At 46.1% G+C, this 14,005-nt stretch overlaps 1 protein-coding gene across 1 annotated transcript; it reads right to left on the bottom strand.

The window, feature by feature from the left end:
- Window positions 1-5,425: 5,425 nt before the first annotated feature.
- On the bottom strand, window positions 5,426-12,893 carry LOC119279941 (probable L-type lectin-domain containing receptor kinase S.5). The gene is made up of 2 exons (XM_037560988.1): window positions 11,660-12,893; window positions 5,426-6,309 (listed from the first exon to the last, which is right to left on the bottom strand). The coding sequence occupies exons 1-2, from the start codon at window positions 12,891-12,893 to the stop codon at window positions 5,426-5,428; spliced, it is 2,118 nt and encodes a 705-aa protein (XP_037416885.1).
- Between the last annotated feature and the right edge of the window lie 1,112 nt (window positions 12,894-14,005).

The raw sequence follows: 14,005 nt of genomic DNA, 5'->3' as shown, positions 1-14,005 counted from the left end.
TTCCATGGCCTAAAATGTCCAACTCCATGACTAATAGATACCTACAACAGGTGAACAAGCTGATATCAATACATGTATTGGAACAAGTAAGCAAATAGTTTGAAAGAGATAACAAAAGTATTTACCCTAAGTCGTAAGTATACGCGGAGGGTTTGGTAGATGGCCTCTACGGTTTCTCAAGCTGTGAAAATGTTCTATGATCTTCTTGTCATCAATTCCAGCAAATATATCTCGCTCTACATAGCATATCATCATATCATTCAACCAATCATCAGATATCTTATTTCTCAAATCTGTCTTAATGATATTCATGGTTGAGAAAACTCTTTTAATAGATGTTGTCGTTACTAGCAAAGTCAAAGAAAGTGTGATGAGCCGGTAAACCAAAGGAAAGTGTAAATGTTCCTTAGTTTCAACCAACCTGAGAGCAAGATTAGCGAGACTGCCACAACTCAAAAACATCAGACCTTTTCATCATATCAATGTATATCTTGAGCTGACCATCCAAATGATATTGTTCTTATGGATCGAACTCGACTGAGTACATAGATGTAAGCTCAAGTAAGTTCTCATGATTAAACCTGCTAAATGAGTCTCTAGGATCTAGACTAGCAATGCATATCAATAACCTTGTTGAAGTTTCACTGAACCGGTTATTCATCTCAGCTATGTTTCTGTCAAGAACCTCATTGAATATTTCAACTTTGTAGTGATGGAAGCAACTAACCATTTTGCAGGAACTCCTTGGGTAACCCCTTGCTGGTATATTCTCATCCATACTAGGAACTGGTATCTCCCTTTTAATACAAAATGAAGTGGCAGCCGCCAAAAGTGCCTCCCATCCGTCATCCCTTATCTGTTGCAATAAACTTTTAACAGACACAATCATGTTCATTGCACTTACTATGTTTTGATCCTTTTGTTGCAATGCTTGTGACAAGTCAAACCAAGCACTTTAAGCATCAAATGTAAGATCGGAACAAATTCAAAGACCTCCATACATTTCATCAAACCTGATGTTTTTCCTCTATCATCCGCATACTTCCCATCATGAGAAATAGCATGTAGCACTTGAATCACCGAATCCCACATTTGATAAAGCCGAACCAATGTCCTATGGTGAGATACCCATCACGTGTCACCAGGTCTTGCTAAAGTTGTCTCTTGATGTTTGCCTCTTCCTTTAAGAATCTCCCCATTTTCTAATTGTCACACAATCTTTTCATTATGCTTCTGTAATAATGCATCTTTTCTTTTACAAGAAGCACTGACCTACAAATAAAAGCATTGCAATTTGCAAAGTACAAGTCAGCAAGAAATCAAAATCATTGTAAAGTACAAGTCATCACTTGAATATTCAATGAGTTATAAAATATACTAACCATGGTTAAAATCATATTTGCATATCCAAAGAAATCACTAACAACAAGGAACTTCCGCCTAACATTTCCTCTGCTTTCGTTTGTCTCCATGCTGCAGCTCTCTTTTCAGGAATGAACAGAGCAATTAGGTACACCTAGTTGACAACACATGCATTCACACCGACTACAAATACTGCAAATATTTTTAGGAACTTCATTTATATGTTTTGATATTTTGTGGAATACTAGGGCAAAAGAAATTATGAAAATGGAATTGTGGGGGCACAAGGATCTAACCAATGAAACTTGCAACCAACATAAAGAGGATTTACCCAGGGTTAGGCCCTCAAGGTAGGCTACAAGCCTACTTGTTATGAACACCAACACAAAACCGTGGAGCTTTTCTTTTCACTATACATTCTGATGGGGAACGCAGTAATTTCAAAAAAATTCCAACGATCACGCAAGATCTATCTAGGAGATGCATAGCAACGAGAGGGGAGAGTGTGTCCACTTACCCTCGTAGACCGAAAGCGGAAGCGTTTCAATAACACGGTTGATGTAGCCAAACTTCTTCGCGATCCAACTGGCCAAGTACCGAACGTACGGCACCTCCGCGTTCAGCACACGTTCAGCTCGATGACGTCCCTTGTGCTCCTGATCCAGTTGAGGACGAGGGTGAGTCCCGTCAGCACGACGGTGTGGCGACAGTGATGATGATGTTACCGGTGCAGGGCTTCGCCTAAGCACTACGATGGTATGATCGAGGTGTGTAACTGTGGAGGGGGGCACTACACACGGTTAAGAGAAACTTATGTGTTCTAGGGTGCCCCCTGCCCCCATATATAAAGGAGGGAGAGGAGGAGGAGGCCGGCCCTAGGGGGGCGCGCCAAGAGTATGGAGTCCTACTAGGACTTCCAAGTCCTAGTAGGAATCCTTTTCCTTTTCGGAGTAGGGGAGAAGGAAAGAGGGAAAGAGAGAGGGAGTAGGAAAGGGCAAGGCAGGCGCCGCCCCCTTCCCCTAGTCCAATTCGGACCCATGGGGGGGGGGGCGTCACCTCCCCTTTGGCCTGCCTCCTCCTTTCCCGTATGGCCCAATAAGGCCCATTACTTCTACCGGTGAATTCCCGTAACTCCCGGTACTCCGAAAAATACCCGAATCACTCGGAACCTTTCTGATGTCCGAATATAGCCTTCAAATATATCAATATTTATGTCTCGACCATTTCGAGACTCCTCATCACGTCCATGATCTCATCCGGGACTCCAAACAAACTTCGGTCATCAAAACACATAACTCACAATACGAATCGTCATCGAACGTTAAGCGTGCGGACCCTACGGGTTTGAGAACTATGTAGAAATGATCGAGACATATCTCTGGTCAATAACCAATAGCGGAACCTGGATGCTCATATTGGCTCCTACATATTCTACGAAGATCTTTATCGGTCAAACCGCATAACAACATACGTTGTTCCCTTTGTCATCGGTATGTTACTGGCCCAAGATTCGATTGTTGGTATCATCATACCTAGTTTAATCTCCTTACCGGAAAGTCTTTTTACTCGTTCCGTAATACTTCATCCCGCAACTAACTCATTAGTCACATTGCTTGCAAGGCTTATAGTGATGAGCATTACCGAGAGGGCCCAGAGATACCTCTTCGAAACACGGAGTGACAAATCCTAATCTCGATCTATGCCAACTCAACAAACACCTTCGGAGACACCTATAGAGCATATTTATAATCACCCAGTTACGTTGTGACGTTTTGAAAGTGCAACTATCCCTAGGTGGTTTTGGTAATTCATATCAACATATAGCTCATTGAGCTAATACTATTCCAAGACAAATATTTCAGGAAAGCTTAATGAATGGCATGGCATGGATGATGAAAGTGGATCCCTCAAAATATTAAGGAAAAAAGGATTGGCTCAAGCTCAAAAGCTCAAGACTCTATATTTTATATTTTAGTGATCCAAGATCACATTGAGTCTATAGGAAAAGCCAATACTATCAAGGAGGGATGAGGTGTTGCTTAATGAGCCTCTTGCTTCAAGTGCTTAGTGATATGCTCCAAAAACCCTCAACTACTTTCTCATATCCACATATGACCTAAACCTAAAGTCAAAATCGGTCCCACCGATTCTTTCTATCCGGCGCCACCGAGTTCAAATGTCATAGCCACTGCCACAAACCCTAGGCAAATCGGTCTCACCGATAGGGATCTCGGTCTCACCGAGATGGGATTGTAATCTCTCTGTTTCCCTTCGTAACATTTCGGTCTAACCGAAGTGAGGGATCGGTCCCACCGAGATTGCAATGTAAACTCTCTGTTTCCCTTTCGTAACATTTCGGTCTCACCGAAAAGAGCGAATCGGTCCCACCGAGTTTACCTGACCAACTCTCTGGTTAGCTAATTACCAAAATCGGTCTCACCGAGTTTGTGTAATCGGTCTCACCGAGATTATGTTATGCCCTAACCCTAACCATATCGGTCCCACCGAGTTGCATGTCGGTCCCACCGAAATCACTAACAGTCACTAGGTTTACTGAATTGGTCCGACCGAGTTTGTTGATTCGGTCCCACCGAGATTGGTAAATTGTGTGTAACAGTTAGATTTTGTGTGGAGGCTATATATACCCCTCCACCTCCTCTTCATTCGTGGAGAGAGCCATCAGAACAAACCTACACTTCCAACTTACCATTTCTGAGAGAGAACTACCTACTCATGTGTTGAGGCCAAGAGATTCCATTCCTACCATATGAATCTTGATCTCTAGCCTTCCCCAAGTTGCTTTCCACTCAAATCCTCTTTCCACCAGATCCAAATCCTATGAGAGAGAGTTGAGTGTTGGGGAGACTATCATTTGAAACACAAGATCAAGGAGTTCATCATCAACGCACCATTTGTTAGTTTTTGGAGAGTGGTGTCTCCTAGATTGGCTAGGTGTCACTTGGGAGCCTCCGACAAGATTGTGGAGTTGAACCAAGGAGTTTGTAAGGGCAAGGAGATCGCCTACTTCGTGAAGATCTACCGCTAGTGAGGCAAGTCCTTCGTGGGCGACGGCCATGGTGGGATAGACAAGGTTGCTTCTTCGTGGACCCTTCTTGGGTGGAGCCCTCCGTGGACTCGCGCAACCGTTACCCTTTGTGGGTTGAAGTCTCCATCAACGTGGATGTACGATAGCACCACCTATCGGAACCACGACAAAAATATCCGTGTCTCCAATTGCGTTTGAATTCTCCAAACCCTTCCCTTTACATTCTTGAAAGTTGCATGCTTTAATTTCCGCTGCTCATATACTCTTTGCATGCTTCCTTGAATTGTGTGAAGATTTCTTGACTTGTGCAAAGATAGCTAAAATCTGCCAAAGTCTAAAATTGGGAAAAGGTTAAGTTTTTAATTGGTCAAGTAGTCTAATCAGCCCCCCCCCCCTCTAGACATACTTCAAGGTCCTACACGTTTGATAGCACACAAGGTGTTCCTCCGGTATTCGGGAGTTGCATAATCTCATAGTCTGAGGAACATGTATAAGTCATGAATTAAGCAATAGCAATGAAACTGTAACGATCATAATGCTAAGCTAACGGATGGGTCTTGTCCATCACGTCATTCTCCTAATGATGTGATCCCCTTCATCATATGACAACACATGTCTATGGTTAGGAAACATAACCATCTTTGATTAACGAGCTAGTCAAGTAGAGGCATACTAGGGATACTATGTATGTCTATGTATCCACACATGTAGTAAGTTTCTGGTTATACAATTCTAGCATGAATAATAAACATTTATCATGAAATAAGGAAATAAATAATACCTTTATTATTGCCTCTAGGGCATATTTCCTTCACATTCCAACCATGCATGAAGCTAGAAGAAACCAAATCACCGGCCTTCGAAGTAGAACCAAATCAAACCACTAATTGCAAATACTTTGGTACAAGAAAGTCTCTCGAACATTTAATCAAGCAAGAGCAACAACATTCAGGGTTTCTGTCCCTCCTTTTAAGTTTGACCTGTCACAAGATTTACCACAACAATCAACTTACACGACTACACATAATACTCCTCAGCTGATCCAGCTGTGTTTGAATGCCCAACCCGAGCGTTGCGCCTATTCACCTCTGATGGTACGCTAGCCCCAAGGGCTTCACTGCTAGACATGTCCTCCCAGTCGAGGTTGCTCGTTGCCATCATGTCGTCAAATTCCATGGGGATCCCGCCTTCAGGTGGCCAGACGAATGTAGGTTTCACAAGCGGTACGTCTGGTGGCGGCACCGATTTGGCTATCACTTGCACTATCTCGGCCATGCTTGGTCGGTCAGATGGGTTTGGGTTGCTACATGCCAGTCCAAGAAGCAACAAGCGAGTAGCATCATTGCGATCAAACTCTTGCGTGGAAGTGACTTTGTCGTCCACTGCATGGAGCAACCTTCCCTCCCGGTGAACCCACCAGACCCAGTCAGTGAGCGGTTGAAGCGTCTCATGGTCATGGTTCCCAGCAAGTGCCCGTTCCCCGGTGATAATCTCGAGGACTAGCACCCCAAAGGCATAGACGTCAGTCTTGCGAGTGGCCTTGTGGCAGACTGAGTACTCCGGCGCGATGAAGCCCCAGGTGCCAGCGACACCCACATCTGTGTAGGAGTTCTTGTTCAAACTGACGATGCGTGCAAGGCCAAAGTCACCGAGGCGGCCATGAAAGGAAGAGTCAAGCATGATGTTGCTCGCTTTTATGTCGCGGTGGATCACCATGTGTTCGTGCTCGTGATGCACGTAGTGGAGCCCTGCGGCTACATCCATGATGATGTCGTACCGGGTATTCCATCCTAAGATGGGCCGCTGGAGCCGAGGGTTTTCCTCAAAGAGGTACTGGTCCAGGCTACCATTGGGCATATACTCGTATATAAGCAGGAGCTCCCCTTTCTCATAACACCAACCTGAAATATCATATTTGCCAGCCACACAAGTAATGTTAGAACTATGTGAACGCCTAGTGTCTTCCGACAGGAAATCACTCAATAAATGGACAACATGGCTTTTGGTTTTGTTTTCGTCTCAGTCAGATGTACGTATACTGACTTGCTTAGTGAGGGTCATGTTTTTCAAAGAAAAAACATTTTAAAACTCAACGTTCTGTTAAAAATTCAAAAACAAATCGAAGTACAAATGGCATGGCAGTAAGAAATGTTGTTATTGTGAGAAATACGAAACAATACACCACTTATGTCTGTCATGTCCTTCTGCCACAATTACCCGGTACACTATCGCCCCCCCAAAAGAAAAACCTGATGCACTATTTATGATGATATAAGTTTACTACTCCCTCCGGCCCATAATATAAGAGCGTTTAGGGACGGAGGGAGTACTATGCAGAAGTATATGTTTAGAAAACTGGATAGGTGGGATGTAGCAAAAGCTTAGAGCATCTACAACAGGACTTGTTGGCAAATCCGGGCCCTCAAACGCCCCCGGACGTGACCGGGCGCGTCCGTAGGCACTAACGGGTCACACCTCATACTTGGTGCTATGCATTCGAGTACCTCATATTTCATCCCATAAATCCTTACAAAACATGCAAAAGAAATCCTACGTGCTATGCATATCGCGCTAGCCTAACTACGTTTCGTCGTCGAAGATGTCCATGGTGTTGATGCCGAGCATGGGGTAGATGGGTGTGTAGTAGGGCTCCAGCTCCTCCTCCTCATCCATATAAGTGAGCATCTGATCGACGTCAGCCTGCTGCTCCGCCTCCGCCTCCCACAGATGACAGCGCTTCGCCTCCGCTGCTGATTCCGACCGAAGGGAATCGAGGACCGCCCGCAAATCCGCATCCCCAACATCCTTCTCATGCTCCTCCTCCAGTTCCTCCTCCTGCTCCACGCCCTCCTGGTCCTCCTCCACTTCGACCTCCTTCTCCAAGTCCTCCTCCGGATACACCGCGTCCGGATGTAGCCCCGACATGATCCGGGCTTTGCGCCTTGCGCGGGTCTGCTCAAGGAGCTGCAGCCGGCGCTCCGGCGTTAGATATGGCTAGCTCCTTACCCGGCTGCCTGGGGGCATGTCTACTAGTGGTGGTGGATGGCGAGTGGAAAGTGGTGGCAACGGCAGACAAGAGGGGGAAATGTGGAAGGGTAGGGTTTCAGTGCCTATCAGTCCGCTTAAATAGCCGGGCTAGGGCATTACGCAGCCCGCTGGAACGGCGCCACGCGCCAACAGAAGAGATGCGTTTCGGACCCATCGGGTTTCAGAGTGTTTTCCTGTGGGACCCCATCGTCACTCCGACATAGCGGACGTGCCCGGGACTCCCCATATCCGCCCCGTATTTGGGCTGGATATGAGGGGTGCCGGTCAGCCCAGACGTTTGAGGCGCCCTTCTGGGTTCTTTTTTTAACGTTCACTGACCGGACCGTCCGCTCGGGCGTTTGAGGCGGGTTTATGCGGCTTTAGACGCTCTTAGGGTCCAAATCCCGATGGGGTTATGCCATTCATGTTGGGCAATTTGGAATTGTCGCCATGAGCATTTTTAGCAAAGTTCAGGTTTCCAAATTCTTGTAGATTAATTATCTACAAGACTGCGCATTAGATCTGTCTGGAGAGATGGTAGCATGGTCTTTGTTGAACCATTATGGGTTGCGGTCTACTAATAGGATTTGTCTCGGGTTTCCGCACTCTATCACAAACCACTGACTTGCGCTACGACCATCATGAACACATCATGTCATATCTATTGTGCATTGATTGTCTTAACCCTGAATAATTCAATTTGTATGATTCTTTACTAGACTTGCCATTGTGAAATGAAAGATGATTTTGTGGATCAATTGAGGCAGGGTTCGGTGAGTTTTCCTTATTTTTTTCTAGTGAATGCCTAGTGTAATACTAAAAAGCACCTTCCAAAATCCTAGTACTACTTTCTCTGGGAGACTGATGTATGTTGTATATCGCTGTGCATTTTTGTTGAATTTTATTGGAATTATAATTTTAATATTTGTAAGCTAGGTGCAAGGCCAGCGAGTAGTTTCGAAATTCCTCAGCACGTGATATGTGCCATGTGCCCAATAAAAAAAATTGGACACTATATTATGATAATTTTTACACCGCGTTACGCTTTTTTGATAGTGTAAATATTTGGCCAATAAGGAATATATATTAATATCAAGAAACACCCATTACTCCTGGCATCTGCACCAACACAATATCAAGAGCTAACCAAGACATCGAATATGCACACAACTGCACTCTGAAGGAGTGAAAAGTTGGTGGCTGGTCGGTGTCGACGAAACCCGCCCGCTCTCGCGACCCGCCCCCTCCTAGGGTTCCCTCGCCGCCGCCGGCGGCTCCCCCGCGCGGGGCCGCCGCCGCGGCCGGAGCCCGTCCACGCCGCTAGCCGGAGCCCGCTCCCCTACCCCTCCCCTTCCTTCCCCGTACCCCTGGGTCGCCTCCCCGAGCGAGGCAACTGGGGGCATCTCCGCCGCTCCTCTCAAGCGCTCCTTCCAGCCGCCGCCGGCGAGCGTCGCCGGGCCTCGGCCGCGGGGTGCTGGCGGCGGCGGGCCTGCCCTTCCTCGCGCGCGGCTCCCTCCTGCTCGGACGGTGGTGGCTGGCGGCGGTGCTCCTCGGCCGGCATCGGTGCGGCCCGTCGGTGGTGGTGCCGCGGGCCCGATGGCTCTCGACGCGGTGGTGCGGTGTGGTGGCACTGTGGCTGGCGGCGCCCGCCCAGCCTAGATCTGGGCCCATTTGGGCCCATCTGGGTTGGGGCGGGCCGGTGGCTTGTTGCTCGGCGGCGACGTTCCTTGGTGGTGGCGTGCTGGCGGCGGTCTCGGGCGGTGAGGACTTCGTTGGCCGGCCTGCTGCAGCATGGTGACAGGACTGTCTGGGTCCACGTGGGCCCGGACGGGCCATTGAGGCCCGGTAAGTCCTCGTCGCCACGTCCGGTCGGCTCCGCTGTGGCGGTGGAGGCTGTCCCCTCCATCCGGTCGAGTTGTGGTCGCTTCCGTAGTTGGTGTCCCCTCTTCCTCTCCAAGTCTCGTGTTGACAGCTCCAGTGAAGCGGTGAGGGTTGTCCGGTAATCGTAGTGGCACTAGCTGGTGGGTGGCCGAGGAGGTGGTGCATTTCGAAATGCCTGAGGTGGTGGTGGTGGTTCTGGGTCGGGAGAAACCCCTGTCGGCCTGGCCGACACCGATGCGATGACGCCTGCGGGTGCCGTCGGACCTTCCTGAGGGGCATCGGGTATACCCCTTCCCCACTATCCCTCGCGTACCGGGGAAACCCTAGAACTTGTTCGGGCAACAACGGCGGCATCGTCGCATTCCTTCTTGAAGGTGTTGCTTGGGGCGCGGCGCTTCGGGATGCTGGGAGCGTGGTGGTACTTCTTAGGAGGGTGCAGCGGTTGCCAGACTTCCTTTCTTCGTTGATCTGCTGGTGTCGGCATTTATCTCTCTTTCTTCTTCTTGTTTTTCTTTTGGGCTTATCTGTGCTGCGGCCCCAGCGAGCTGAATGTATCAGGTGTTTGCTTTATAATATAAAGCGGGGAACCCTTTATCGTAAATATGCACACAAGTGAATGTATGATCTTTTTAATAAAGAAGTTTTTGCACACGTATATATATGTTCTGTTTGCAGTACATTTATTTCCTTTTGGGAGGCAAAATTGTGTGATGCAAATTCAGTGGCATGAGTAGACCCTTATCAATACTATAGTACGCCACTTTTTGACATCATTTTTTATTTGCCCTAATTTGTGTTACTGAAAACACTGCAAAGTAATCTGAACTGTGATCGGTCAATTATACAAATTAATCTTGCCCATATGTGACCTGAAGATCGTATTTTTCATAATAAAGAAGTTGCTTCATATAGGGCGGCAAATCTACAGAGTCCATGTGTTGCCCAATTCCAAAAGTAGAAATTAACTCTTAAGTGTTTTGAATTCTCCAACACAAGCATTACGTCATTTCTCAAAAACTTTTGTATTTCACTACCGTAAATGTTATCCATACCGAGGATAGACATCATAATTTGACAAAGAACTAAATCATTGCCATTCGGTGATGGTAATGGTAGTTAGCCTCTTGGAGCCAGCTAGTGTGTGGAAACTAAGAAGCTAAAACTGAGTGTATCAATGGCTAGTTTGTTTATAAAGTAACGATCTCATCACCTAATCCTATATACCTAAGAGAGTCATCCGCATCAAGTTATTTAACTGAACATACAAGCATGTCACCTCACCATATAATTATAAATAGGATAAGACCCACCTCAATATGCAAATCACACATGAGAAAAGACCAGTACACCATTCAACCATGCACGGAAAAATGTTTTTTCATACGATTTTTCTACTTATATTCAATAAAGATTGTTACAACTATAAATAATAATATATAAATAATATATGTATTTTAAATTTTGATTCTCATGTTGTCAATCTAAATTTTCATCAATCAATTCTCATTGCAACGCGCGGGGTATTCTCTAGTATCATGAGTAATTGTGACTTACCCGCAAAAAAAGGGAGTAATTGTGACTTTTCGCTTGCCATACATTATATGATTCGTTCTACCATATTTCAAGTAAGAAAAGTCAACATCTCAAGTACTCCCTCCGTTCCTAAATATTTGTCTTTTTAGACATTTCAAATGAACCACCACATACGGATGTATATAGACATATTATAGAGTGTAGATTCACTCATTTTGCTCCGTATATAGTCACTTGTTGAAACTCTAGAAAGACAAATATTTAGAAACAGAGGGAGTACATTTGTTTTTTCTTGTATGACAGAGGTTGTCACGGATAATTTGAATGACGTCACCTACAGAGAACGACATTTCATTTCAATTATGTATTATGATAATATCTCACCCGGGGTATTATTGTTGTGACATAGACCTAATTCTATATAACTAAGGTGATCTCCATTAACATATTTATCTCAGTTACACTACATTAACATTCAACCAAGCCTAAAAAAGGCTCACCTCAGGATATAGCTATATATGCATGAAAAAAATTCTCAAATGTTTTAATTATACTCCCCCCGTCCCAAAATTCTTGTCTTAGATTTGTTTAGATACGGATGTATCTTATATAACTTATATTCAATATTTTTTTGTTATACAATAATCATATGTATTTTCAGTTTTATTTCTTATGTTATTAATTTATAATAATGGTCATGCCCATATAACTAAATATTATAAAAATAAATTGCAACTAATTCTAGCAGCAACGCCAAGGGTATCATCGAACTAGTAAAATTTAATGTAGTGGTGAGGGGTGACGACATACCAACAAGCGGCACGACATTTCGGTGGCGCAGCCGGTTGATGACGTCGACCTCTGCGAGGAAGTCATCGTAGCCGCGGTCTCGATTACGTGTGAACTTTTTCACAGCAACGTCCACCAGCTGGCACGTCTTGCCTGACCGGAGACGGAGCGTTCCCCTGTACACTGCGCCGAACCCGCCTCTGCCTAGCTTCCTTGCCTCGTCGTAGTTGTTGGTGGCCTTCCTGATCGTCGCGTACTTGAACTCCTTGGGCGTGCCCGGAAGCCGCCGAAGGGCCTCCGACAGCTTCAGCTCCATCTTCAGGGCCTTGTACCTCAGGTTGAAGTAGAAGGCCGCGACAGATATCATGATTGCGGTGGCGGCAACAGACCCAAGAACTGCAGGCAGCACAACCTTCCATTGTCGGACGGCTCGGTGATCGGGAAGCTTTTCGACTGTCAAGTTCCAGCTCAGGATACGATGTAGGTGGTGGCCTTCCCCCGTCGATGCCGTGAAACCAATGAACGCTTGCTGCGGGATGTTGCTGCTCATGTTGAGGTGCGCATCAAGGTAGGCCTTGTTAGGCTTGGGCAGTCCATCGACGGCCATGTACACCCATATGTGGTGCCCGACTCCGTTGTAATCGATCCACACGGTGTAATCCACCGACTCCATCAGCGGTGCGAGGGTGATGTTGTCGGGCACCGGGAGTGAGGAGAGCGAGACGACTACGTCGGAGACGACGCTGCCGATGTTGAGCCCGATGTGGTTGTCATCGGGATCGAAGTCGTCCTTCCAGGTGTCTAACTCGACGGCGACGAAACTGCTGCCCGAGGCAGTGGTGGACTTTGAGGTGGTATTGGTGAGACCGAGGAAACCACCCTCGCTGCCAGGCGGAGGGCCGTGGAGGGAGGGGACGATGACGAACGCAAGGCCGCCGCCTTGTCCCAGCCGCCTGTAGATATTCATGGTGAAGGAGGTGTTGAAGGACGCCTCGTGCTTCACATCGTCGGAGTCGACGCCCCAGAGCTTGATGGGTGATAGGAGGAGGGCAGAACCGGCTCCACCCTTCATCCCGTCTCTGTCGACAGTGAGCACGAGGTTTGCCACTATCACACTCGCGTCCCCGAAAATCGCCAAGTTCTGCATGCTATCATGGGGGAAGAAAGGGAAGCTGTAGGAGATGATGTCGTCCCGCTTCTGGCACGATCCCGCCATGAAGCAAGGCATAGCTGCAGAGCACAGTAACACGGCCATGGCGAAACATGCAGGATGTGGGAATACTTGTGTAGGCATCTTGCAGGAGCAATGCGACTAGAACAGGACATATATATAAGTGGGTGGAGATGGAATGCCCACGGGAAGCCCAATTGCAGTCTGAGTAGTGTGACTATGATAGAAAATATATCAATCACACTAGTGCATCTAGAAATGTTCAAGGGTCACGGCCGCTAGCTCTTTGAATGGGCTCAGGGCTCACCTTCATTCAGTAGTATCATAGGAGAACTAGTACTATAAGGGATGAAATCAGACAATTGAAGCAATTGGTTCATCCTATTGCAAGAGGTTCATTGGCTAGCAATGAGCAATAAAACCTAATGATTTATATAGGTTGTGCAAGCTTTCAGTAGGGTCAACTGAACCCAATGAGACAATACTAGTGGGCTGGCTGCAACCCTGTTGATTGTCCGGGAAAAAGTCAAAGTCCGATTGGATTTGATATATTTTTCCATCAAATTAGACTACCTGTATTATATTGTTGTCTTTTATCAGAGATTCCATTCAAAGGTGATCACACTTTTCCTTCCCACCTTTCACCATCGGGTAAGTGTGAGTCATGTGTTTTTAATAAACAGTCGCTATCCCATCATACGTCCCGCTGAGTATGACACATGACATTATGATATGTTAGCCTAGACATGGCAATGTTATTGGCTTGCTGCAATAATGAACTGTGCAAAATCTCAACATTTATAAGTGGAATATCTATTCGCCAAATACTCTCGTAATAATTGTTTGATGAGGTGATCAAATTAACTCTTTGATTCACAAGCCAAAGTTGATGTAGTTGCATTGCAATTTCTAAGTTTCAACAGAAACACTTTCGTACAATGTAATATTTGCAAATTTACAAATGCTTACGTGGTATACTGTAAATGTACACGTATTACTCATGGAAAACCAAAAGACCCTATCCTATTCCTATCTAAGCAAGACCGGGAGGAAAATTCTACAATAAAATTCAAATGTCTCGGCAAAAAACCATGCTACTTATGCTAGTAGGCCTGATTGCACCTAATCCTACACAACAAATACCAGCTAACTACTACTCCCTCCATTCCAAAATACTTGTCGTGGTTTTAGTTCAA

The sequence above is a fragment of the Triticum dicoccoides genome, chromosome 3B (genome assembly GCF_002162155.2).
Source record: "Triticum dicoccoides isolate Atlit2015 ecotype Zavitan chromosome 3B, WEW_v2.0, whole genome shotgun sequence".
In the NCBI taxonomy this organism is placed as follows: domain Eukaryota; kingdom Viridiplantae; phylum Streptophyta; class Magnoliopsida; order Poales; family Poaceae; genus Triticum; species Triticum dicoccoides.
Note: the sequence above shows the minus strand (reverse complement) of the source record. Positions and strands in the feature narration are given on the sequence as shown.

What these genes read in the sequence shown, in the direction of transcription:
- LOC119279941 (XM_037560988.1), bottom strand. Translation starts at nt 12,893, where the DNA reads ATGGCCGTGTTACTGTGCTCTGCAGCTATGCCTTGCTTCATGGCGGGA. An exon ending in AAATGTCGTGCCGCTTGTTG is followed by an intron (nt 6,310 to 11,659) that starts GTATGTCGTCAC and finishes ATGATATTTCAG; the next exon opens with GTTGGTGTTATGAGAAAGGG.